The 24,203-nt window shown below is 56.0% G+C and overlaps 1 protein-coding gene across 5 annotated transcripts in view; it reads left to right on the forward strand.

Moving 5' to 3' along the window:
* The window catches only part of RALGDS (ral guanine nucleotide dissociation stimulator), a 43,651-nt gene extending 19,546 nt beyond the window's left edge, over positions 1 to 24,105 (forward strand). Inside the window, exons 2-16 of one of the 5 annotated variants that reach the window (XM_026860711.1) lie at positions 17,553 to 17,663; positions 18,181 to 18,374; positions 18,756 to 18,830; positions 18,999 to 19,192; positions 19,595 to 19,716; positions 19,859 to 20,074; positions 20,203 to 20,306; positions 20,659 to 20,743; positions 21,442 to 21,519; positions 21,617 to 21,703; positions 22,022 to 22,054; positions 22,291 to 22,412; positions 23,016 to 23,111; positions 23,282 to 23,522; positions 23,707 to 24,105. In XM_026860711.1, the coding sequence (XP_026716512.1) occupies positions 17,553 to 17,663; positions 18,181 to 18,374; positions 18,756 to 18,830; positions 18,999 to 19,192; positions 19,595 to 19,716; positions 19,859 to 20,074; positions 20,203 to 20,306; positions 20,659 to 20,743; positions 21,442 to 21,519; positions 21,617 to 21,703; positions 22,022 to 22,054; positions 22,291 to 22,412; positions 23,016 to 23,111; positions 23,282 to 23,522; positions 23,707 to 24,090 (2,142 nt within the window). In that variant the 3' untranslated portion in view covers positions 24,091 to 24,105. The remainder of the gene's footprint in view (positions 1 to 17,552; positions 17,664 to 18,180; positions 18,375 to 18,755; positions 18,831 to 18,998; positions 19,193 to 19,594; positions 19,717 to 19,858; positions 20,075 to 20,202; positions 20,307 to 20,658; positions 20,744 to 21,441; positions 21,520 to 21,616; positions 21,704 to 22,021; positions 22,055 to 22,290; positions 22,413 to 23,015; positions 23,112 to 23,281; positions 23,523 to 23,706) is intronic. The other 4 variants (XM_026860715.1, XM_026860713.1, XM_026860714.1 and 1 more) reach the window with 4 other exon arrangements.
* Positions 24,106 to 24,203: the final 98 nt, after the last annotated feature.

Genomic DNA, 24,203 nt, shown 5'->3' on the forward strand with positions numbered 1-24,203 from the left:
GGAGCCTCTGGGGCGGCGTCAGGCTGGAGGTGGCCGGCGAGAGCAGCCCCGTGGTCCTGCACAGCTTCACTCAGCTCGACCCCGACCTGCCGCCGCTGGAGGTGAGCGTGGGGATGGGGGGGTGCGTGTGTGTGGGGGGGGTCACTGCTGCGATGAGTTGGGGGGGGCTCAGCCCGCCGCACACCCCTCTCTAGTTTGGGGTTGGCCGCCTCGCCAGAGCCGGCCCGGAATATGTTAAGGAGGTGGGTAACCGGGTACACGTAGCAGTGTTTTGTTTTATTTCGTTAACGGGTGTCCCTGCTCGGTTTTCTTTGCCGTGTGTCCCCGTGCCGTCGGCTGGCCGGCTCTCCGCTGGGAGAAACCAAAGAGACGCTCTCCCTCAAGACAACCAGAGAAGGGGGCCTATTGCTAAAACCAGCGGCTTTTAATATTTTATTTGAGACTCTGGCTGCTGGAGGCAGGCGTCTGCTCAGATCTGAGCTGCTTCAGGCTTGTCCAAACCACAGAATGTCCTCTGGGAAGGTTATGGGCATCGGGAGGACTTTGCTGGAGGATGCAAAATATTTGTGCTTCTTTGGATTCGACCTCGGGCGGTTCAGAGTCAGACTGGTCCCCTGGAGGTCTCTGCCTCAGCGGTTTGTTGATGGCAGTGATGTGTGGAGACACCTGAAATAATCTGAGTCAGAGCTGTGCCTTTTTTCTTAGTAATGGGTGATGGTTTTTGGCGTGCCAGGAATGTCACTGAGGTGTGTTAGGAGTTCAGCAGGGGGGAGGTTCGGGCGTTCAGAGGTGGTGCTTTCACCGCAGGGTCTGAGCCCTGCAGGCTGGTGGTGCAGGGGTTAATACCAGCAAGGGTCAGCGAGTCTGGCTTTGCTGGGGATTTCGAGCCAGCTGCAGATGTGCTTCCCAGCTCTGGATGCTTCCCGCTGGAGGGGGACAGCGGAGGGGGGAATCACCACAAAACCCTTTGGGTTACGGTGCAGATATCCGCCGAGGGCAGCCAGCGTTTCAGGGGTGATGGCTCCTTCTCCTCCTGGCACTAAACAATCTACCCCATAACCTGGGATGGAAAGTCTTGATCAGCCACGGACGGGAAGGGATTATCCAGTTGTACCAATTCGCCTCTGGCCTGGTGGCGGGGGCTCGTCAGCTCTGCAGAGAGTTCCTGAAAGCTCCATCCAGCTTATTTTCCCTCCCGCTTTCCCCTCCCTGCTTCTCTCTCCTGGGGGTGGGCGTACTGACATTGTTTGGAGAACATCATCTGGTTCGTGTTATGCCTGGCAGGAAGTCCAGCCTCGCCGCCCGCCGCGCTCCGGGAGGCCGAGGGGCCGCGCTTTTGGCAGGGAGAGCAAGAGGAGCGGGGAGGAAAAGAGGGGGTGACCAGCGTGCTGCTCTTCCCACCCCAACAGAGAAGCTGCCTGGCGTGTATGAACCCCCATCCGGGGGAGGCCCCGGAGCTCACAAGAGGGGTTTTGGCAGCATCTCAGGCAACGGGGGCTTCAAAGGAAAAGTCAGCGGGGCTGAGGGCGGTTTTGTGTGGCCCCCGCTGGCACTGAGCAAGCCCCCGCTCTCCTGAGCATGACAGAGAGAGTCGGCTGCCCACCAGACCTCCTCTGAAATCGTCAGATTTCTGCTGTGGGCTGTACACGGCTCTGCGTTGTGCAGCGCTCGGAGCACAGTCCCGGCATCTGATGGCTTGGACGTTCCTCCCCGCCCCGAATAACTTGCAGCCAAATTCCTCCTTTCTCCGTACCATCCCTTTGCAAGTGATGGCAAGAAAAGGTGCATCCCGGAGTGGTGCATGGTGACCCGCTGCCTCCCGAGCAGCTTTGAGATGCTTGGGAAGCCGCTAACCTCTGGCGTGTTCCCGTGTGAGGGCCCCCACGTTGCTGACTGAGCCCCACCAGTCCGGTTGTGCTCACCAGTGTTACGGTGCACAACTGAGGAAAAGGAAAAAAATTGTGTCAGTGTTGTGACAACTGTCCTGGCAGCAGCCTGGCGTGGCTGTAATCCTCGGGTAGAGTTACTCTGCAAGATGCGTGCTGGGAGAAGGCAGATTATTTGTCTAAGAAACCCCCCGGAGACCATCCGTGTTTTGCTAAGCCCCGTTAATATCCCCGCAGCGCTGCTGCTGGTCCCCGGGTCCGCAGTGGGAGCCTGGGGCTGCCACCTCCACCGAAGGGAGCTGTGCTGGGACAGAGCGGCTTTCGGCAGAGCTCTGCCAGTTTATGGGGTGGATAGTCTGGTCCCACAGGGAATAAAGGATCCCTGGAAAGCTGCTGGGCAGGTCGCAGGGAATGCGGATCTTGTTTTCCGCTCCTCAGCCGAGCCCCCGCGGATGTCAGCAGGGCAGACCTGTGCCCGTATCCCACAGCAGCGGTATCGATCACCCAGGCATCGCTTCGAGGTCTCATGGCCACGTGTTGCCAAGTGTTCTCACCGTGATTTTAACCACAGGGAATGGAAAATTTAAACTGTCTCAAGCAAGGCATTGACAGAGCTTTGCAGACCTCTCGCTTTGGCCTTTCTAGTTCCAAGCCATCCCAAATCAGCAGTGAGTGTCAATGCTTCCTGTCCAGTGGCAGCCACAAAGTGAATTTGGTGGCCCTCCTCCTGGCCCTTGCTGGACAGGCGTGCCCTAAACACCACTGCAGATGACAGAGGCTGAAACTTTGATCGGGCTGATACTGCCGGTCCTCTAGACAAGTGGCTGAGCTGCTGCATGTCAAAAAAGCTTATGTCTTTGCTATTCTGGCGCAATTTATTCTCTGAACAATTAGATTTTCAGTTGCTAAACACATCCTGAAAACTTTAATTGCTCAGTCCAGATGCCTTTGAGGCCAGTGCTTGTTCTTTACAGTCAGGAAAGAGGCGAGGGAGGAGCAAAGATATCTCCTAAAAGCTGTTTCTTTTAGTTTCCTATGGTGCCTTTGGAAGAAGATCCTTTTCTTCCAGCCTGTTCTCCTCCCCCAGGCACAACCTGATATGCCCCTTGCAATTTGCCAGATGAACATCATCTGTTGGTATTTCTTGGAAGGGGACCTACCTTCTGGCTCCCTTCCAGAAAGGGTTGGAGCCAGCGATGAGACTGGGGGCAGGCTGAGATGCTGGTTGTTGGTGGCTGCTGCAGGGTGGGAATAACAGAGGTGGGAGGGATTTTTTTATTATTATTTGATATGGTTAGAGAGAAGTTGGAGAGAGGTTTCTAAATGTGTTTGTGTAAGGATTGTGTTACTTGGAGGCTGCCGTGCCATGTTTCCATAGGGGTGGGAAACCCTCTGGTCCTGGGATCTTGCTGAGGTTTTAGTGGCTTTAGTACCAGACCGGCAGCCCTGGAAACTGAAATCTTTGTTTATCCACAGGCTGGATGGGCAACCTCCTAGAGGCCACCCCCGCGCCTCAGCACTGCTCCAGGGGCTCCCTGCAGTGGGAGAGGCAGGAGGTCCTGTGCTGCAGCTTGGGGTGCTTCAGGGCCCCCCAGTCACACTGTTGCTCTGCTACAGCCATCTGTTTTCTAGCTGTCGGGGCGGGATTACCAGGCAGGGGCAACTAAATGCAGTCTCAAAGGATTTCCACGCTTCCCCGTGCCTGGGTTTGGGGTACGATGAACAAAAAGAGCTTTCGGGCTGGCAGTGCCTGCAGGGATGAGTCTCGCTCAGCCGGCACCACTGTTTTGGAGCTGGGGTGTTGGCTGTGACCACCCCACACCCAGGGCCAGAGCACGGCCTGGTTTTGGGCCATCTGAGTTGGTCCGGCCATAGGAAGGGCTTCACCACGAGCAGCTCCTCCATCACCCTTTCTGGCTCTCTAATTGCCAGCCGCTCTGTCCCCCGAGGGACGTGTAATTGAAGGACCAGAGAGCTTATTTAGGTCACTCTAGACCACATTTGAAGGCTGGACATCCCCTGCTTGTACTTTCTTTAATGTTGTTAGCTCCTGAGCTGCCTGGTGACTGGCTTTCAAGCGGACGTGTTCCTTTTATTTAAATATATACTTGCAGCAGGGCTGTTTCAGTCCTCAAATATTTCTTCATCTCCCACGGACCCAGCAAGAGGGGGAAAAAAATGTCGTTGCTAAGGAGCAGGATTTGAATACAAAGCTGGGCAAGCTGCTGGCGGGGGGCCCGGGGGGCTCCAGCACAGCTCGTGGCGGGTCAGAGTTTGTGCGTTGCTTTGGTGAGGTGACACCTGCGGGGTCTGGAGAAGGGGGGGCTCAGGATCTGAAGCATCACTTGGGCCTTGGGGAGAAAGAGTTGAGTTGTAGGGCTCTTACCCTCCATCAGGTTCATTTATTCCGTGTGTGGTGCTGAGTTAGACCCAATGTGGCCTGTCCAAGATGTGTGTTGTTTGCTGTGGGGGTCAGCGGGACCTTTGTTCTGCAGCAAGAGGCATCTGTAGGCTGAAAGGTGAGGCTGGCTGGCGTGAGCGCTCTTACCGGGAGGGACGTGGTGCCCACAGAGATTTGTTGAGGATCGCACTGAAACCGTATCACGGCCTCTGGCAGGAGTGTGCCTGCCTGGGAAAAGTGTCATCAGGGGAGAGTTGAGCTGTTTGGCTACTTCAGGTGTGGGTTTGTCTCGTTCCCTTCCCACTGTGGGGACTCACCCGCACATCGCAGCAGCCCCAGCCCTCCTGGCTCACCGAGCTCCCTTAAAGATGCATGTGGACTTTGCTCCTGGGTGCTGAGGGGAGTGCTGAGCTCCGGCGTGGAGTAATCCCAGCTGCTCGCCGGGGGCTCTGCCTCGGCGGTTGGCCTTTGGAATGGAGACGCGGGGACGGAGGTGTGAGGGCGCTGCACGGAGAGCCTGCTCCGAGCACACGCTGGAGTAGCTTTGCTCATTTGTGATCTGGTGTTTGCAGAAGGACTTTTGTTCTCTTAACACCTGGGAACTTGCTCTCCCAGAAGTGACAGGAAAGTCCGTTCCTAAATCTCTGCATGGGCCATGCCATCGGGTGGGCTGCGGTGAGCAAACACCTGTCTCCTTTGGTGCAGTGCTCTGCTGCAGTGCCTAAAACCTCTTTCCCTCTCCACCTAATTTTATTTGTTTTGGTTTTATGGTGTTATGCAAATAATCCCTAAAGTTTTTGGTGACGTTCCTGGGGCTGCACTGGTACGGGTTTTTATAGGGCAGCACTTTTCCATTAGATAACAGCCGAGAGTTTCTCTCTAACATACCTGAGGGTCCATAGTTATGTGACAGCTAAATGTCAGTGGAGATTAAGCCACACGAGAAGCACATGCATGGCCCATTTAACTTGCATAGCTCGGCAGCAGTGAGTTTGTTTTCATTACACAGTTGGTATTTCGATGAGCCCTGCTGTCAGAAACACGCCGGGACAGGGAAGGGCATCATCCCGCTCCGCAGGTGGGGTGCTGGGTGCCTGTGCAGCGGGACTGGTGGTCACAGCTGCCCGGCGAGCCCAGGGGCCAGTGGAGGCAAGGATGGAGATGGCTCCAGCTGCCAGGCACCAGCCGAGTCCCAGGAGCTGACAAGGGAGGAAAAAATGTTGTTCTAACTTGCAAACAGAGCAGATTGGAGAGGAAACTCATCGGAGGCAACTTCATCTGGGATGCTGAGGCATTATTTTTAGAGCAGCTTTTCTTTCTGCTAACCACACTTTAACAAACAGCAGCTGAGCTGAGGGCCTGTGTGGAAACCTGCTTTTCAAAGGGCTCGCTACCCATCTTACCAGAACTTCTTTTCATGTGATGGAGCAAAACCACGCAACCTTTCCCTGCTCTTTGCAGTGGTCGGGTCTCCATGGAGACTCATAAGCTGAGAGCCAGCCCTAGGCTCCCCGCTCCAGCCGGCGTTTTCATTTGTGAAATGATGTGTTTGGTTTGGGTTTGCCTCTTAGAGTTGGAATTAACTTCAGGAAACCATCGTTTAGCCAAGCTGGGCAAAGGGAAGCGTGTTTCCTGTGACGGGCAGGGCAAAAACTCAGCTGTGGGAAGCAAACAAGGGTGCAGAAGCACACACCTTCGTGTGGTCCAGGGGGTCGGGACCTCACCTCCCAGTTTAGGCTAAAACCCCAGGGAATTTGTTCAAAAACACTTGCTTAAAAGGCTCAGCTGGTGGCCTGCTGCTGGCGGGGTCTGGCTCTGTGCATTGGAGCAGCAGCGGAGCCAGTGAGCGGTGGGAGCTGGAGGACTTGGGGGTGTGAACTGGGGCTGATGGTGTCACCCCCGTTCCTCCCATGCTGCGACCCCAGCGATCACTGCAGGCTTTTCCGAGCGAGGCTAATGCTTGGTTTGGTTTATCATCTTAAAGCAGCGCAGCTTTTCTCCAAACGTTGCTATTTGTTTGCTTTTGATTATTTTTTTGAATGGATATTTGGTCCCAGCTGCAGTTCTGCTGATCAGGACGCCTTGGCCGGATCCCTGTGCTGAGCAATGCGGTGGCGGTGCCTGTTGCTGGTGACTGTCACTGTGAAAACTGGGTTTCTAGACAACGTGGTTTACTAGATTCACTCCTGGTTGCGACAGTGAGAACTGGCATTAGGACAGGCCTGGCTAGTCCCTCCCTCGCAGCGTGCTGGAGGTGACTCAGAGAGTAGCTATGGCTCATGCCAGTGTCATAACAAACACTTACTCCCTGAGGTGCTTCTGGGGGGGGGGCATATCCCACAAACTCCATCTCTCCCAGTCCTCATTCCCATGGATTTCAGCGTGTTCTGCAGCAAAACTCCACTCTGGGAGGATGAGGCTTGACCTGTCTTAGTCCAGGCAACATCAAAGGAAAGGAGCCAGCGAAGGAAGGTGGGCACCTCTGCCCTCCTCACAGTGATGCTGCCCCATGGTGGTTGTGCTCATGGTATCCCAGGGTTCGTCCCCCAAAATAATTCTAAAGGGGAGCGTGAGCTGCAGGGATGCTCACCTGCGGCTGGTAATCCCAGGGGATGAGCAGGGCAGGGTGGCAGGAACAGACGAGTCAGGGTGGGAGCGTGCCTGAACTGGCTTGCCAGAGTGCCGTGGCCAGGAGGAACAGGCTTACTGGTGTGGGGTGTTACCCGCCGTGAAAGAGCTTTAGCAGGGAGAGGGAATGCTTGCCTGCAAATCCCTGCTGTGACCCAGTGCGGGGTTGAAATCCCGATGCCCAGTGTCCCCCAGCAGACCCAGGTTGCTGCTGCAGATGCTGGTACACCTTTGGCATCAGCCGTCGCTGCAGAAGGGCTGTTTCTGGGTCAGCGGGAGAAAATCCAGTCCTGAAAGTCTGTGCTGATGCGGGGTAGGTGGGAAAGGGGAGCAACCCTGGGTTTGGCTGACGCTGCTGGAGGGCTGGCTGCCTGCAGGTCCCGCTCTGGCTGATGCTCGGACACAGTCCATGGCAGGCTAAGGGCCCAGGCCAGGAATTGATCCCACCGCCCCGGCTGCCTGCGCCCTGCCTGGGCACCCGCTCCCCACCCCCTGGACGGGCAGGACCTGGCACACCCAGCACTCGGGGCAGGGCCCGGGTCCAAACCTCACTGCTTGGGCTCCTGGCGTGCATGTTCAGGCACTTGACAACAGCTGGGTTGAATTTTTTTTTTTTCAGTTGTTTTCTCCCCAAAGGTGCCAATTAAACTTAAACTCTCAGTTGCTTCGGCTGTGTAAATCAGGCTGAGTTGACTGAGCATCCTGATTGCAGGCCCCCCAGGTGTTGGCTTGTTGACTCCTGCCTCTGTACCTGCTTATATAGCACCTACTGCCTCCTTGACACCTATTTAAATAATGCTCTGAAAGTGAGATTTTCTTGATTACAAAGCAAAAATGCTTGCTCTTCCCCCTTCCAGCTTCCCACAGACGTCCCAGGGAGGGGAACAAGTAGGTGGAGACCATGCAAGAGGGGAATCTTTCCAAATCCTTCCCCGGGGAGAAGGGGATGGCCTGAGACCCGCTGCTGGGATGTGGTGGGACACGCTGGGGCTGTGGGTGTCAGGGGGAGGTTGGGATGAGAGGGGCTCAGCCGGGACCTGGGCGCAGGGCGGCCGGGGAAGCGCGTCGGCAGCAAATGGAGGCGTCCTACGTCATCCCGGCCGGGGTGGGAGTCAGGCGCGAGGGGCACGGCTGAAGAACAAAGGCTCGCATTTATTCCTCCCGTCCTTTCACCGGCAGCCCCTCACTGCCTCCCTGCGCTGGATTGTTCCTGCATTTTCTCTGCTTCAGCTGTTTACTGGGTCACCCTGATGCAGACGCACACACAAAGAACGAGCCATCCGGCGAGGACGTTCCTGCGCCACCGGCACCCCGAGCCCGTCTCCGGCCCCGAGGAGCACAGTGATGGCATTGAACCAGGCTGGGCGAGCGCCCGAGCCTGCTCTGCTCCGGGGTCGGGGTGGGCCAGGGCCGTCCGGACCACCCTGGGCATCCTCCTCTGCACTGGGGCGAGGAGATTTAGGGGAGGGGGGCCCGAGAGGTCTGGGCTTGTTGGTTTTGCCCACGCTTCAATCACAACAGCTTTAATGGAGGGAATGTAAGTTGACGTAAGGCAGTGTAAACACATGGGTGGACACATTTATTTCACGAGGGCTTATTTTGGTCCAGCTTATCTAAGCTAAGGATGTGTCTGAGCTAAATCGAAATTAAACTTGTTCAAATTGAAACAAAGGGTGACGGTGCAGTTACTGTAAGGCAGACCAGAGCCAGACAGGGCCGTGGCTTTTGGACAGTCTCCAGCCTGTCCACCTTTTAAAAATTACAGAAAGCTGAGACTCTCTGCTTCGTTTTTCCCCCCTCAGCAAGCTACAGCAGGTGGGTTACTGCATTGGCAGCCATTTACCATTTATGCCCGCTGCTCAGGAACAGCGTGTGGTGAAACTCCCTGGGAATATTGGCTGGTGGGATGGTTCAGCATGGCACGAGAGGCTGAAAGCCACCTCCTGGGTCTGGGCTGGTGTTTTACACCTGGCAGTTGCTGGAGCTGCCACGGTTGTGTTGCCCTTCCTGCACGTCCCACGTGCTGGTGCCGCAGGCGTGTGCCCAGGTGTGCGCTTCGGTCGTGCAGGTCAGGTACATGCCGGGGGCGAGGTGGAGGTTTGACAACTGCAGCTGGTTTTGGAGCAGCTGATACTTCTGAAAATTAATTTTTTGGCTCATGGGCTACAAGCTGAGAGCAGGAGAAGATTTATTCAAGGCTTTCTGTGTCAGAGAGTCTATAGACTTTTGGGGCAGATGAACTCACTAGGTTGCAGATGCTGATAGACACAAGGGACAAGCATTGCCCTGGAGCTGCAACAACGAACAAGTCTGTGTTCTGGTTAACGTGTGTTAAGACATAACTGACATTTCAGGAGTGACCATACCAATCGGTTTCAAGGTACGTCAGCTCTGAATGCCAACCTCATCGCCATCCCTTTCCAAATACATCCATACTTTCCAAATACAATACATCTGGCTGCCACAGAAATACCCTTGGTGCAGAAGTGCCCTGTTTCAGCACTGAAGTGAGGGAGTAACATTAGATCGGGTAGGCTTGAGCTGTAACCAGGACACACACTGGTTTTCTTCGCATTTGAGCAAGGCCCTATAGAGCTGTCGTGTTGCACATGACTTACAGGTGCTACTGTACACACACACACCCCAAAAAATCAATTTTTGAACTTTAATGTTCTTTGCAGATTTTTTCTGTTCCATCTTGGTGCAATACAGACCTTTTTTTCCTGAGCTGAAATGATTGTGGGACACTCGATCTTTATTTAACCTTGCAGAGTAATATGTATTAATTTTTTATACATCAGTTTTCACCAGTCACGCCATTCTGGTTTCACTTCCAGTAATTACCAGCCGGGCTCTAGGCGAGTTTGTAGCGGAGCAATTGCTCTGTAAGCGAAGGCCAGCTGCGTCCCTCGTATGCAAGCCTGACTCTGTGTAGGCGTTGGCACTGAGCGTGGATGCTGCCGAAACACACGCCGAAGTGGTCACGAACGCAAAGCCAAGGACTGTGGAGCAAGAGCTAGAACTGCTGTGTCGGCGGGATCTTTTTTCCATCGACTTCGAGAGGAAGCAAAACCTGCTGCACTCAGTTTTCTTCTTAACCTTCAGCAGCCTGAGAAGCGAGCCCATCCCTGCACGTGTCTGGCAGGAAACACGAGGGAAGCCCTTGCTTTGGGGGTGTTTTCATGTAGGATGCAAATGTCTAAGTAGAGGTGCTGGTGGTTTTCTATACTCCAGGTTGTAGGAAACACAGGGTTTGGAGTTAAGCTGGCATCTCTGGTATCTCTGGCACTGCCAGTTGCAGATGGAGTTTGCTTTTCCCTGGGAAGTTCCCCTAGCAAGGCACCTGCAGCACCCCCTGCATCAGGGGGCCTGATCCTGCGCCTTGGAGTCTGGGGGGGGGATGGAGGAGACAGGGAGCATCTTAGCAGATCTTTGACACTTGATTTCCAGCCCATAAAAGAGAAAAAAAGTCTCAATGTATGGGAAGGCTCTTAGTCTTCTTCTTGAAAAGCAAAACAAAAGCAAGTGGGGGAGGAATCCTGTGTATCTGCTCTGTCTCGTTTCTGGACCCGAGCGCTGAGCTCCTAATCCTCACTCCAGCCACTGACTCACTGCATGCGAGTCACAAGATGCCTTTGTAACAGATCCACGAGCCGCTGCTTTCTCTTCTTTCTGAGCCACGAGGGTGGAGAAGGCTGCCTTTGAATATTGTGTCTAACCCTCCAGGGTTACACACACAGGATCGGACCTGCCATCGGTCTTGGGCAGCCCCAGACCCCGGGGGACCCGGGGGAGGAGATGTAAAACCCCCAAAGAGACAGATACGGGGTGATGTGCACGCTCCCTCTGCCCCATCGGGCTCCCTGGGAGCTGGTGGCCCTGGGTGGTGCACAGCCCCGGGGCTGTTCCCTGCAGGGCTGGGTGCAGTTTTCCATGACAAAACACCTGAAGCAGAGCTAAGGGTGTCAGGAAAGCCCGGCTGCAGAGCCCAGCAGCTGATGGGGTGAGAACAGGCTCTCAGCTGTCGCCACTGTCTTGGTGTCCTGGCAAAAACACCCCCTTTTCACAGTGGGTTTAAGTTTAGCTTCTGGCCCTTTTTCTGGTCTTTTCCTGTTTCTCCCTTTGTCGTGATGTTTTAATGGGCTGTTGGACTCGGTCCTGGTTTGAGGCAGCTCTGAGCAGGCAGGCAGGAAGGCAGAGTGTTGAAAACCCAAAGGAATCATGTCCATCTGCCTAACATCCCTGTCCGGGGAGCAGTGCCCTGGGCAGGGGCGGGGGACTCACTATCCATCAGCAGCAGCAGGAACATGCCTGGGGGAGAAGGGAGACAGAGAGAGATCAACTTGCCCAAGGCCAGTGTTGGCTGGTGAGAACCACTGGACCCCAGTGCCACCACAGTCATCGCTGGGATGGCGTTTGGGAGCGAGAGTGCTCCTGCCCTCCGTGGGGCTGGTAAAGCACATCTGTGGGTCACTGGGGTAGGCAGGCACCAGCACGGGACACCTTCCCGTTCCCCGAACACGGGGGATATTCCGCGGCTTCCTCACCACCTTTGGGTAGGCTCTGTGGCCTTCCTGACCCCGACCGACCGGGGAAGGAAACTGCCGACCAGCATGAAGAACAGATGGGACAATCCCACCCGGTGGAGCCATGGGGGAACATCCACCACGGGTCTTTTTGCCTGGAAGTCCCCGTGAGGAAGGGTGTTGTGCTGCGTGTGCTTATTTTGGAAGCGTAGGACAGAGGGTGCTTCTGCTTTTGTGGTCTTGGTACACGGAACTGCAGTCGCTTTCCTTTCACTAGATGGAGGTGGCTTTTTTTTTTTCCTATTTCCTTTTACATAATGTCATACACTTTGGTTTACATGAGAAGCCCCGAAGTTGCTGCTGGTGGTTGCATGAGTTCGGGGTTTGCTCCTGAGAGTGAAACGAAAGTTAACTTTGGGGCTTGTGTCAACCGTGGAGGACACGGTCCTTGGTGGAGCCGGTTTCTTTCATTTCTGGAAAGACCCATTTCCCGTTGCTGGTGGGAAGGGATGGTTCGGAGAAGGGACTGGGGACTGTGAAGACCAAACCCCCACTTTCTGGCTTTACCAGCTTTCATCAAGCCCTTTCAAAGTTGTGCAAACACAGATCTTCAATGAGAAACTCCTGGTGATGTCTCTGAGGCTCAGCTCTGCCTTTTCTTGTCTTGTGAGCCAGCAAGACTGTTAATTCCCAGCAGGGGCAGGTTCCCAGCTTCCCATGGGCAGGGTTAGCATCTACCTCTCTCTTGTGGCTGGTGGCAGCGGTGCTTTGAAATCACGGTGCGGAGATACTCTCGGTGCTGTGTTATACCTGTCTGTAGAACAGGCATTTTGTGTAGCGCAGCTGAAAGGGAACAGAGTGACACGAATATCTCGATCTTTAAACCAGCTGTTGGCTGGGGAGCATCAGTAAAAGCACTTTAAGCAGTTTTGCCTCTTCCACGTCTGCTGAAATTAATACCTTTCTTCCAATAACAGTTCATTATTTTGTGTCTTCGGAGGCCAACGCGCTAACCCAGGGCACGTGGGACCAGAGCTCTTAAGACCTGGTAATTGTTGGATAATTGTCTGTGTGTAACGTGCAGGGATGCTGTCACGCTCACACTTAATCCTGTGCTTTGCTCCCGTCTTGCAAAAAAACACCTTTGTGACTGATCTCAAACGCTTTCTAAAAATGCAGATCCCTAGCCAATATTTTGCTTTGCTCTTTGGCTTTTGCATTTTCCCTTCCCTTCAGCCCGTGAGAAGAGATGAAGGCAGATTCCCTGCTGCTCCCCGCCTGGCTCCTGCGAGGGTCCCTCACACCACAGCCCTTCCTCCAGGCCTGCGAGCCTTGGCTGCGTCTTCGAGCTCGTTATTAAAACTCCGTGTGAAGACGTGGGGTTCGACACCGCGCCACCGTGTGCTAGAACATTCACCAGAGAGTAAAAGAGTTTATTGCACGGAGCAGGAATTCTTCCCCGGTGTAGTCACCAATGCTTTGAACCATCGGTGGGGAGCTCTGGGGAGCTCGTTGCTCACGCAGCCCGGGGCTATCTGCAGTTGGAAGAGGCGGTCTCTAAAACCAGGCAAGCCATCTGGTGCAGACCTCCAGTTTCATATTTCAGGGGATGAACTCCTGCAGAGTTCACTTACGGCTGCTTTTGCAAAAGCCTCCGACTCTGCAGAACTGGGCGTCTGATACCCCTAAGTTAAACATGTGGTTTTTCCCTGTGCCCCTCCATTGAGAGGCCTTTTTCCTGGTCTATAGTAGTGCACATCGAGTTGGAGAAATCACGGGCAAAGGTTCATTTTCTACGTCTTCCCTTTTTTGGTGCCCATCTTGAAACGCATTGGATCTCCCCTTCTGGGGTGGTGAGTCCCTTCTGCATGAGTTTGGTGGAAGGTGCAAATCCCGTAACCATCAGCGTGCTCAAAGTCAGTGATTTGACAGAAGAGTTTTGCTGAATCTTGTTGCAGCCGTTTAAAGCCCTGTCTGGGCCTGTTGGACTCATCTCTTCTGCCAAGGCGATGCAGGGAGCGGAAGGGACTGTTTACCTGTACCTCTGCCATGGCACGGTGCTCATCACATCACTCAGGCTGAACCACCGATGTAGGAGGGTTTGCATGTGAGTGCTGGGCTGCAGCTGTGCTGGCTGAGGCTCGTGTTCCCTCCTGCTACGAGGGGCACAAAACTCCAGCAGATGTGTAGGGCAGGCAACAGGGAGCAGTGGCTGTTGCAGTAATTTTTACCAGCCCTTGTCTGTCAGAGCTCTTTAGAGACAGTTTTGAAGGCCTTCATCTTCAGTTGACTTGCTGAAGTCCTGGTGTGAGTGCCAGATTTAGGATTGCAGCGTTCTTGGTGGCCAGCACATGCATAAGCCACAGGTCAAGGTTTTGTGTCCCAGCCCTGCTCCCACCTCATGTCTCCTCATCTTCACAGTTTTTCACAGAAAGAGTGGTCCGAGAGTGGCACAGGCTGCCCAGGGAGGGGGTGGAGTCCCCATCCCTGGGGGTGTTTAAGGGTCGTTTAGATGAGCTGTTGGGGGATGTGGGGTAGGGGAGAACTTTGTAGAGTCGGGCTGAGGATTGGACTCGGTGATCCCAAGGGTCTTTTCCAACCTGAATGATTCTGTGATCTGCAAAGGGAGAAACATGCATTTGGTGCAGGTGTTGGAGTGGGACTTCACTGTCTCCGTCCTGCTGCTGCTTTTTGCTTCGTTGGTTTTTAACCAACATGTGCGGAATGCACAATCAGCATCTTGGAGGAACAGCGGTAGGAAAGAGGACGCTCACGCAGAATATAAATAGCCAAATTTTAAAATGTACCAGTGTAGCAGTTTGCCTGGCTCTTGGCATGAGCCTGGTTGAAGGCTGCTGGGAAGCTGCGTACTTTGTGTGTGGTTTGCAAAGGGGGAACTTTGGGGGATATTGCACAAGTCAGCAAGACAAAAAAATGAATGAGTATGGGAAGGAAATGAAATTTCCAATTTCACCAAAATTGAGTGTATTCTCTGCACGTGACATGAAACACAGAGTGAAAACCCCTGCGCAGTTAACAGGCAATAGTTTCCACTGTAGTTGCAGAGCAGCTGCCACTGATTCACAGATTGATCCTGGGACATTTTGTCCTCCCATGTGATTTGATTTCTTTATTAATTTAATTGTGTCTCAGCAAGCATCTGATTTTTCTTGGTATTTGTGTCTGGGGTTTACAACTCTCTGGTCAAACATCTTTTCTGACTGTACAGGGGTCTGGTCCTGGTGGACCCAGAGCTTTCCTCCAGCCCAAAGTCAGCATAGCTGGGAGATACGCAGGGTAGGGCTGATCTGCAGATTGGGGCATAATGACGGGGAGAGAGCCCTGTTGGTAGTGATGCCCCTGCTCTGGCACTGCCCCTTGGGCAGTGGGCTTGAGCACTCAAGAGGCATCTACTGCTGTTCCTTCTGGAGGATGGCACGTAGCTGTGGGCACCAGGGTCCAATGGTCTCTTTGGACAAACTGGGAAGAGTTCCCATGGGTTTCCTTTCTTTTTGTTGGAAATGGCATCTAGAGGTGGAAGATACACAACTTGGCTGACTTGGGCTCAAGTTAGGTACCGTCCCTATGGGTGGCTGATCTAGGGTGGACACAAGGCATTGGCAGTGCTGGCAGCTCTCTCCTGAGGCCATGCCAGCACGTCCAACTCCGGGCTAAGGCATCTCTGCTTGTGGGGTTGGGGGTGACTCACCTGGTGTAGGAGCACCTCATTCCTGTGAGCTTTTGGTGGAGAGATGGAGAGGTGATGGGGGAGAAGCCCAGCTCTCTCAGCTGCCGGTGCTTTTACCTACGTACCAAGCTCACCTCCCCCTTGCTGATGTGTTTAAATGGCTTCGTCTTCCCCACGCCGGTGCCAATGTCATGGGTGGCCGCTCTGGCGAGGCTCCCAGTGCAGATGTGACGTGGGCTGCAGAGGAGCGGGGAGTCAGGTGGGCTCGGGGGCCTCTGTTGGTGTTCAGGCTGTGTGGTGCCAGCCATCGGGGCTCAGGGCTGCCAGCCAGGCTGGGCCTGGGCCAGCTGAGCTGGGGGCAAGCTGGGCTCAGACCTGTGCTACCCCCAGCAGCCAGCATCATCGACCTGGGGGAGTTATTGAGGCAGAAGGGAGATGCATTTTCATGTCTTGCTCTCTAGGAAGGCGTAGGACATGCCGTGCTGGTGGGTGCCTTTTCCGTTCTTGAAATTCAGACCTGTTTATACTTGAACATAAATATATGCTATAATTTATCCCCGAGCAAAGAACAAGAGGGGACTGATGCAGGCATCCAGAAGGGTGTCTGTCTGTCCACCGCCTTGTGTGGGTGCTGTCAGGGTTGGTCTGGAAGCTGGTGCACCCCGGGAAAAACCTCTGATGTTCACAGCACCGCTGAAGTGAGGGGCCTCACAACCTGTCACGCCTCGGCAAACCAAACCTCTTGGTAGCCTGGCACGAAGTGAGAAGAGCAGGTTCAGCAGAAAGTGAGGCAGAAATCCAGTAACCCTGCCCAAGGGGATTCTCTGTCCTCATTCATTACAGCCATGAACAAGAGGCTTTATAAAGTTTTCCCCTTACTCTTGGAGCTGGCTGTGGTTCCCTGCCTTGATTCCTTGCTAGTAACAAGCCCTTGACTTGAGCTGGGTGTGAGAACGGTGCAGCGACCGCTGCTGCACCGGGGATGATACCGGGTGGTGGTTAAAGAGCAGGTGAGGTGCGTGTTCGGTGCCTTCTGCTCCGTGTCTCCTGAGATGTGTACCGTCGTCTAAAGGCGGGGCCCTGGGTACGGCTGTTCCCACCTTCACGGGAGGTGGTTTGGGAAAAGGATTTTTGGCAGGGAGCAGTGTTGCTTCTGGGGCTCCATCCCCACAGCAGCTTCTTCCCCGGCGAGCCCTGCGTGGTTGCCATTGCTCAGGGATTTTTTTGTGCTCCCGAGAGGCAGATTGATTGCAGGAAAACCCGTGGGCTGGCTCTGGCCCCTGCCTGGCAGTGTGATATACAGGGGGGACTCGTCCCCGAGCCCCTGTGCCCCAGCACGTGGTCACCTCCCCCTGCTAACCGGCTTATTGCTTTTGGCCATTTTCCCCATCTGCTGAGCAGTGGGTTTCACCGCCTGTTACACCATGTCCCACCATTTGGCGTGGGGGATGGAAGGCGGGGGAGATCCCCGTGGTGTTTAAAAGGATCTGGATTAATCCTCTTAAGAGAGGCACTGACTCAGCAGAGCGTGGTGAGAGAGGAGGAAGAGGAGGAGGGAACCAAATCGTCCTTGTAGGGCTGGAGCTGCCGCCGAGCCCCGCGCTGGCACGTGGGGTGGGGGGATATGGAGGAGGCGTGTGCCTGAGGACCTGCCCTGAGAAACATCTCCTCTTTTCTCACCAAATTTTGGGCGATCTGTATCCCCCAGAGCAGAAGTGCAAGCCTCGTAGCTGGGTTGGGCTGTGGCCCCGAGGTGCCTGTCCCCAGGGGTGCAGGGACCTGTCCCGGCTGTGCCTGAGCCCACCCCGGTGCCGCTTTCTGGGGTTTCCCCCCAGCTTTGAGCTCCCCCCTTGGATTTCTGCCTTGTGTGCATGGCCAGTGCTGCCGAAGCTTGCGGCCGGCTTGGTTTCATAGTTGTTATTATTTATTATCGAAGGTGCACCAAGGTGACAGTTCCTGCAGGGACAGATTATGGAGATTACGGTCAGACCAGGCAGCAATGTCACTTTATGGGAGAGGTGAGGGTTTGGGGAGGGGGAAGCAGCCGGGCTGGGTCCAGGGGTGTGCTGCCCCCAGCCCCCCTCGCTGCCCGGCGAGGGCTCCCCGCTCTGCCCCGCACCCGGCGCTGCCACAACCTGGGTTTGCAGAAGGGCTGAGATGTGGAGCCAGGGGATGCGGAGCAGACTGAGAGCAGCTTCCCAAAGTCCTGGCTCTGCCTGTGTGCAGGCTCCCATGGGCCCAGGGTTAAGCTGGCCAGAAAGATGGGTGTCGCCTGGTTTGCATTTCTGAGCAGGCAAGGGACACGCTCGCTGCCTGCCGGCTGTTGCTTTTGGCTTGCTGAGATGCCTTGTACGAGCCTGCAAGAGCGTCTCTGCCACGCTTTACTCTCCTTATCTCATGGTGTATCTTGTCCTCCCATGCAGAGCTCCACACAGGAGATTGGAGAAGAGCTGGAGGATGGTGTGATCTACAGCATATCGCTCCGGAAAGTGCAGCTCCATCACACGGCCAACAAGGGACAGCGATGGCTGGGGGTAAGCGGGAGGCACCACCAGAGTTCTGCCACGGGGTATCTTCAGATGTTTCCCTGCCAGAGATGTGGTGACCCGATGTCAGGGCTTGGCAGGGTTGATTGTCTTGCTCTCTTCTTGCTCCCCCATATGCTCCTGTCCTGGGGGAATCCTTCCCAGCCTTATCTGGGGATGATGTATTTATCTGGGAGCGAGGCATGGGAGCACTCTCTGGCCTCTGCCCTGTGGGAAGGAGTGTGGAGGAAACGATCCGAAGCCACATTTTGCAAATCAGGGCAACATCTAGATTTTGGCAACCTTGAGGCCTTTCCTAGGATTTCCTAAATGCTCAAGTCTTCTCAGCTGGGTATTTGGTGTCTGAGGAGACCCAGCTTCCCTTTCCCCAGGCCTGTCACGAGAGCCCCAGCTCCGTGGTCCCAGCCTAGACCTGAACAGTGGCTTTTGAAGCTGCTGGGACCGTGTTGCACTTGAACATGTCTGTCTTCACCCAACCCACTGACTTCTGCTCCTGTCCCGGCAGTTTGAGAATGAGTCGGCCTTAAACCTCTATGAGACGTGTAAGGTGCGGACGATAAAAGCTGGGACCTTGGAGAAGCTGGTGGAGTACCTGGTTTCAGCCTTCAAGGGCAATGACTCCACCTACGTCACCATCTTCCTGTGCACTTACCGCGCCTTCGCCACCACCAAGCAAGTGCTGGACCTGCTGCTTAACAGGTGAGGCTGCCCTGAGCCCCAAAATGCAGCCGGGGGTGGCTGGTGTCTGAGCCCCCTCAGCCAGGGGAGCCCCAGCATATGCTGCCATGACTTGGAGGGCTGATGGGCTTCTCCCGACTCCATCAGCGTGAAGGTTTTGGGGGCAGGGAGGACAAAACTTCCCAGAGAGCTGGAACCCTTCCAGCCAGTACCCCCGCTGTGAGGTGGCCAGTGCTGGCTGCTTCCCATAACACGGGGGCTGTGGCAGAGTAGGGGGAGTGGGACAGCGTGTGGGAGGTTCATCCCGACCCGCTGGCAGAGCTGGGGGTGATGTGGAGGGAGAAGAGGCTGAGAGGCAGCCGAGTCCAGGGTGCTCACTGCCTCCTCGCTGTGCCCCACCAGGTACGGCAAACTCCACGTGCAGGCGAATGGGGACCACGCCAGGCACGCTGTGGACGAGAGGATGGAGCTGAAGAAGTAAGTCTGACGGTGCTGCGGGTGAACAAGAGAAGGGTGTCTCTGGTTGATAGATTGTCAGTTCTCATCTGAGGCTGTTTCTGGTACCTGGAGTGTGTTCGTGCACGTGGGTTTCTCGTGGCACCTGATTCTCACGCAGGCTTGCCTGTGTTCTCCCTCTCCCCGCAGCACCATCTCCTCCATCCTCGGTGCCTGGCTGGACCAGTACTCAGAGGACTTCCGCAAGCCCCCCGACTTCACCTGCCTCAAGCAGCTCATCTCCTACGTGCGCCACAACATCCCCGGCTCGGACCTGGAGCGCCGAGCCCGCATCCTGCTGGCCCAGTTCCAGCAGCAAGAGCAGAGCGAGTCCAAAGTGGAAGGTGGGGTCCTTTCCTGGCTTGTAGGGGGTTGTCTGGGGCTTCAGGTGGAGAGAGTGCTACTGGTTGGCATCAAGGATCTCCAAAATCTTGGGTCTTGCCACATGGCTGAACCCCCCTAAATTCTGCCTGCGTTTACATGGAGGTACCCTGGGATGCCAATCCAACTGAACCAGGATTTCTGAGTGGATTAGCTAATCTGCCTTTAATCCTCTACAGACACTTGTGTTCAGTTTTAAAATGACTGTCCTTTTATCTGGGCCTCGTTTCTCGAGGTGTGAAGCCAGATGGGAGTTAAGAGCCCAGGAGGTGGGCTGTGGGTGCCCGCAGAGGGCTGCTGTGGGTCGGGGTGGGCCCCGGCTCGTGGCAGTGCTGTGGTGCTCAGCTTCACGCCGTCTCTCACAGCTGTGGACCACGGTGGCTGCACCTTCCAGCTGGTAGAGGAGAACGGTGTTGGGGACGGGAAGCCAGATTTCCTCTCCTTCTCCCCAGAGATGGTGGCAGAACAGTTCACGCTGATGGATGCTGTGAGTATTCATTCGGCAGCCGGGTGCTCTGCCTACCTGCTGCCCCGGGCACAGGCCTGTCTCTTCCCATCCTTCTTTTCCTCCTGGCCTGTTCCCTTCCCAGGGACCCCAAAGAGACCCAGCTCCATCTCTTTATATCCAGGAGCTGTTTAAGAAAGTGGTGCCTTACCACTGTCTGGGCTGCATCTGGTCCCAGCGAGACAAGAAGGGCAAAGAGCACCTGGCGCCCACCATCCGTGCCACGGTCCTGCAGTTCAATAGCGTGGCCAACTGCGTCATCGCCACCTGCCTCGGAGACCGCTCCCTGAAGCCGCAGCAGAGGGCTAAAGTAGTGGAGCGGTGGATCGAAGTGGCTCGGGTAGGACAGCCTGGCATCCTGCTCGCCTCCCGCCTTGGCCCCAGGCTGAGGTTTTGCGGTGTGTGAGTCCCAGCAGATCTCTGGGCTTTCTTTAACGCTGAGTCCTGTCTCTCCCTGTCTGCCCCCAGGAGTGCCGCATCCTGAAGAACTTCTCCTCCCTCCGAGCCATCCTTTCGGCTCTGCAATGCAACGCCGTTCACCGGCTGAAGAAGACCTGGGACGAGGTCCTGCGGTAAGCAGTGTCTTCTGCAGCCATGGGAGGGTTTCAGAGGGAGGTTGTGCTCTGGCTGTTGCCCTTGAATGTGTAGATGGGATCATCCCTGCTCCAGCATTGCCTCTTGGAGGGTGCCCAAAACCCAGGGACCAGCGTAAGGTGTCAGGGGCCTAAGGAGGATGAGGAAATAAAAGCACCATCACCTCCTCCTCCTTTCTGTGGGAAACACTCTGGCATAGCCCCTGAACAGCAAGGCCCCGCTCAAGCTGTGAGTGTTGGGGGGGGTCCTTTGGTGAGCAGAAGAGAGCCCAAGGAGGAGACCCCAGGGTGGCACCACTGCTGACTTCCCTCCATGTTTTTCCCTGAGCAGGGAGAGCTTCCGCACTTTCCACGAGCTCTCAGAGATCTTCTCCGATGAGAACAACCACTCGCTGAGCCGGGAGCTTCTCATTAAGGTAGGGGGAGGCGGCACCCGCAGCACCCTGTCTCTGGCAGCGAGCTCGGGCTGATGCTGGCAGAAGTTTCCACAGTGTTCCAGCCACCAGGCTAAAGCCCTGGCAGCACTGCCGGGTTTGCAGGCACGGGTGCAGGCAGGGCGTGCTGAGTCTGGGGAGCAGGCGGGGGTTTTGGACCAGGCTGGACTTTCTGCTTCTCCACCCAGAAGTCGTCACTGCCTGAAGCTTGCAAAGCAATTCTGCAAGCAGAGATAAGCAGTGGGATAGGATCCAGTGCACCAGGGTGACGGCTTCTTCCCAGAGGCAGCTGCATTTTAACAGCCCAGTGCAAAGTCCTCTTGATTTCAGGTGGGGTTGTAGGGTTCGTGAAAGGCTGCAGCAAAAATGTCCTTCTCTGCAGCTTCCCAACCCAGCTCCGTTTGGGGGCTGAGAGGACACAAACTGCAAAAGGGAACAAAACACCCCATTAAGGAGCTATTTATACAGAGCTGGAAACGGGAGCAGCAGTTCCTATTCACTAAGTCTGTCCTCCCTGTGAGCCGTGAAAAAGCTCAGCTTTGATTTCCTCGTCTTCCTCTCATCCCTCTTTCTCTCTACAAGGAAAGTTGTACCAGTAAAAGCAGGGGTGAATTTTAGCTCCTCTATTAGTGCAGTTTATTTCCCACCCACACTGATCCCCACCTCTCTCCACCATCCAGGAGGGCACCTCCAAATTTGCCACCTTGGAGATCAACCCAAAGAGGGCTCAGAAGCGGCAGCAACAGCAGCGAGAGATGGTGGGTCTGGCACAGCTGCCCCCATGCCCCTTCCCCGGCGGCTGCCTGGGCTGCTCCCAAATCTCTGCTGACCCCACTGTCCCTTCTGTCCCCGCAGGGTGTGATGCAGGGAACCATTCCCTACCTTGGCACCTTCCTCACGGACCTGGTGATGCTCGACACTGCCATGAAGGATTTCCTGGATGTACGTACCTCCATCTCTGTCCTCCCCTTCCTCTGCACAGCCACCCCAGAGCCTGGCCTCATAAATGGAGGGCTGGTCCCCCATGCGTCCTGTATCTGACACTGCACCCTGGGCATCCTATGTCCGACACTGTGCATCCTGTATCTGACACTGTGCATCCTATTTCTGACATTACACATCCACCTCTGTCAGCCCGTGGAAAGGGGCCACTCGGCAGGGACACCCGCCCTGCAGTGGCAGCGAGCTGGGGGACAGGGAGGAATGAGAGCAATATTTTTCTGCCTGCTCCACACTGACTTTTGGCCCCTTCTTTTCCAGGGTGGGCTGATCAACTTTGAGAAGAGAAGGAAGGTGAGAGCTTTGCTCTGGCAGCAGCACGGCAGGGTGGAAGGAGGAGGCTGACTTGGTGCAAGCCGAGGATGTGCCAGTCACTTTGGGATTTATCTTTCTCCTTTTTTGCTGTCATTTTTGGGGAGGGGGATTCTGGGCCTTCTTATTCGCCTCAGCGTGTGGGGCTGGGCTGGCAGGATGTGGAGGATGCTGGGGCTGGCAAACAGATCTGGTCTCACGGCCTCCATTTGCTGCAGGAATTCGAAGTCATCGCCCAGATCAAGCTGCTCCAGTCGGCCTGCAACAACTACAGCTTCACGCAGGAGGACCAGTTCGTGGACTGGTTCCACAGCCTGGAGCGGCTCAGCGAGGCCGAGAGGTGAGCAGGAGTGGGGTTGGGGGCTGTGCTGCTGCCGGTGGGTCGGGAGGTCCCACTGCTTGTCTCACAGAATCACAGATTCAGTATCACAGAATTGTCTGGGTTGGAAAAGACCTTGAAGATCATCCAGTCCAACCATTAACCTAACATTGACAGTTCCCAATTCCCCCAGATCCCTCAGCGCTGGGTCAACCCGACTCAAACTCCTCCAGGGATGGGAACTCCCCCCCCTGCCCTGGGCAGCCCATTCCAATGCCCAACAGCCCCTTCTGCAAAGAAATCCTTCCTGACATCTAGTCTAAACTTTTCCTGTCTCAATTTGAGGCCATTACCTCTTGTCCTAACACTTACTACTTGGTTAAAGAGACTCACCCCCCTCTCTACACCCTCCTGTCAGGGAGTTGCAGAGGGCCAGGAGGTCTCCCCTCAGCCTCCTCTTCTCCAGACTGAACCCCCCCAGTTTCCTCAGCCACTCCTCGTACATCTCCTCCAGCTGCTGAGCCCCGTGCTCCCCTCCAGCCTCTGCCCCCCTCGCCCCACCGGCACTCGCTCGCCGCAGCCGTGGGCAGCACAGAGCTCAAACCCTCATCTCTCCCCTCCCAGTTACGGGCTGTCGTGCGAGATCGAGCCGCTCTCAGAGTCGGCCAGCAACACGTTGAAGGCGAAGAAAAACACGGGCATCATCAAACGATGGAGCGAGTGAGTCTTGCTTCTCCCCGGTGGGATGCGGGGTGGAGGCGGGGGCCAGCGCAGGGCATCTCCGGCTGAGCAATGTGGGGAAGGAACCGGGCTGGGGTGGCCACTGTCCTGCCAGCCAAGGGCACCCTGGCTCTGCTCCCTTCTCACCTGCCCTGTGTCTCTCCTGGCAGCCGGCAGCCGCCGAGCAGCGAGCCCTGTGCCAGCGGCAGCTCCCACTCAAAATCCTTCGACCAGCTCAAGTGCGGGCAGTACCTGTGCAGCGGGGACGCCACCGACTCGGTGAGCGTCACCTCCGCCGGCTCCAGCAGCTCCGACGTGGAGGAGATCAACATCAGCTTCATCCCCGAGTCCCCCGACTGCCAGGAGAAGAAGGTACGGGGCAGTTCGCGGGGTCCGGGCCTCCGGAGGCAGGTGCGGCCATTGCGCGGGGACTGCCTCACCCCTGCCCCGGCGCTGGGGCGAGCGGGTGGGGGTCCCGGGGGCTATTTCTGACCCACTGGGGCTAGGGAGGCCCCTGCCCTCTGCTGCTCCGGCAGCGTGGCAGGGCTCTCGCGCCGCCGGTGGCTGTAGTTGTGTCGGTCCCCCGTTGTCGCAGGTCAGTGAGATCCCTCTGGCCTCCCTCCCCCAGCGCTGGTACGCCCCGTCTGTGGCCGACGGAGAAGCTAAACCCACTGTGTCCTCCGCATCCCCTCTCCTCCCTGCCCTCCAGTTCTGGGAATCCACCTCCCTCTCCTCCCTGGACACGTCGGGCATCGGCTCGGGCTCCAGCAGTGCCTCATCCTCCTCCGTCTCCTCCACGCCGGTGACAGCCTCCCGCACCCACAAGCGCTCAGTCTCTGGCATCTCCAGCTACTCCTCCCTCTCGCTGCCCCTCTACAACCAGCAGGTCGACGACTGCTGCATCATCCGCGTCAGCCTGGCTGTGGACAACGGCAACATGTACAAGAGCATCCTGGTTAGTATGGGGCACCCGCGGTGACGCCGGGGAGGGGTGGCTCACCCTGCTCGGATGTGGGCATGGCCTGTTTTGGGAGGAGACAGAGGTAGCTTTGCAGTGCTCTGCACCCACCCCACACCCCCCCCCCCCCCCCC

This window comes from Athene cunicularia, assembly GCF_003259725.1.
Source record: "Athene cunicularia isolate RWA chromosome 17 unlocalized genomic scaffold, athCun1 chr17_part1, whole genome shotgun sequence".
NCBI classification, from domain to species: domain Eukaryota; kingdom Metazoa; phylum Chordata; class Aves; order Strigiformes; family Strigidae; genus Athene; species Athene cunicularia.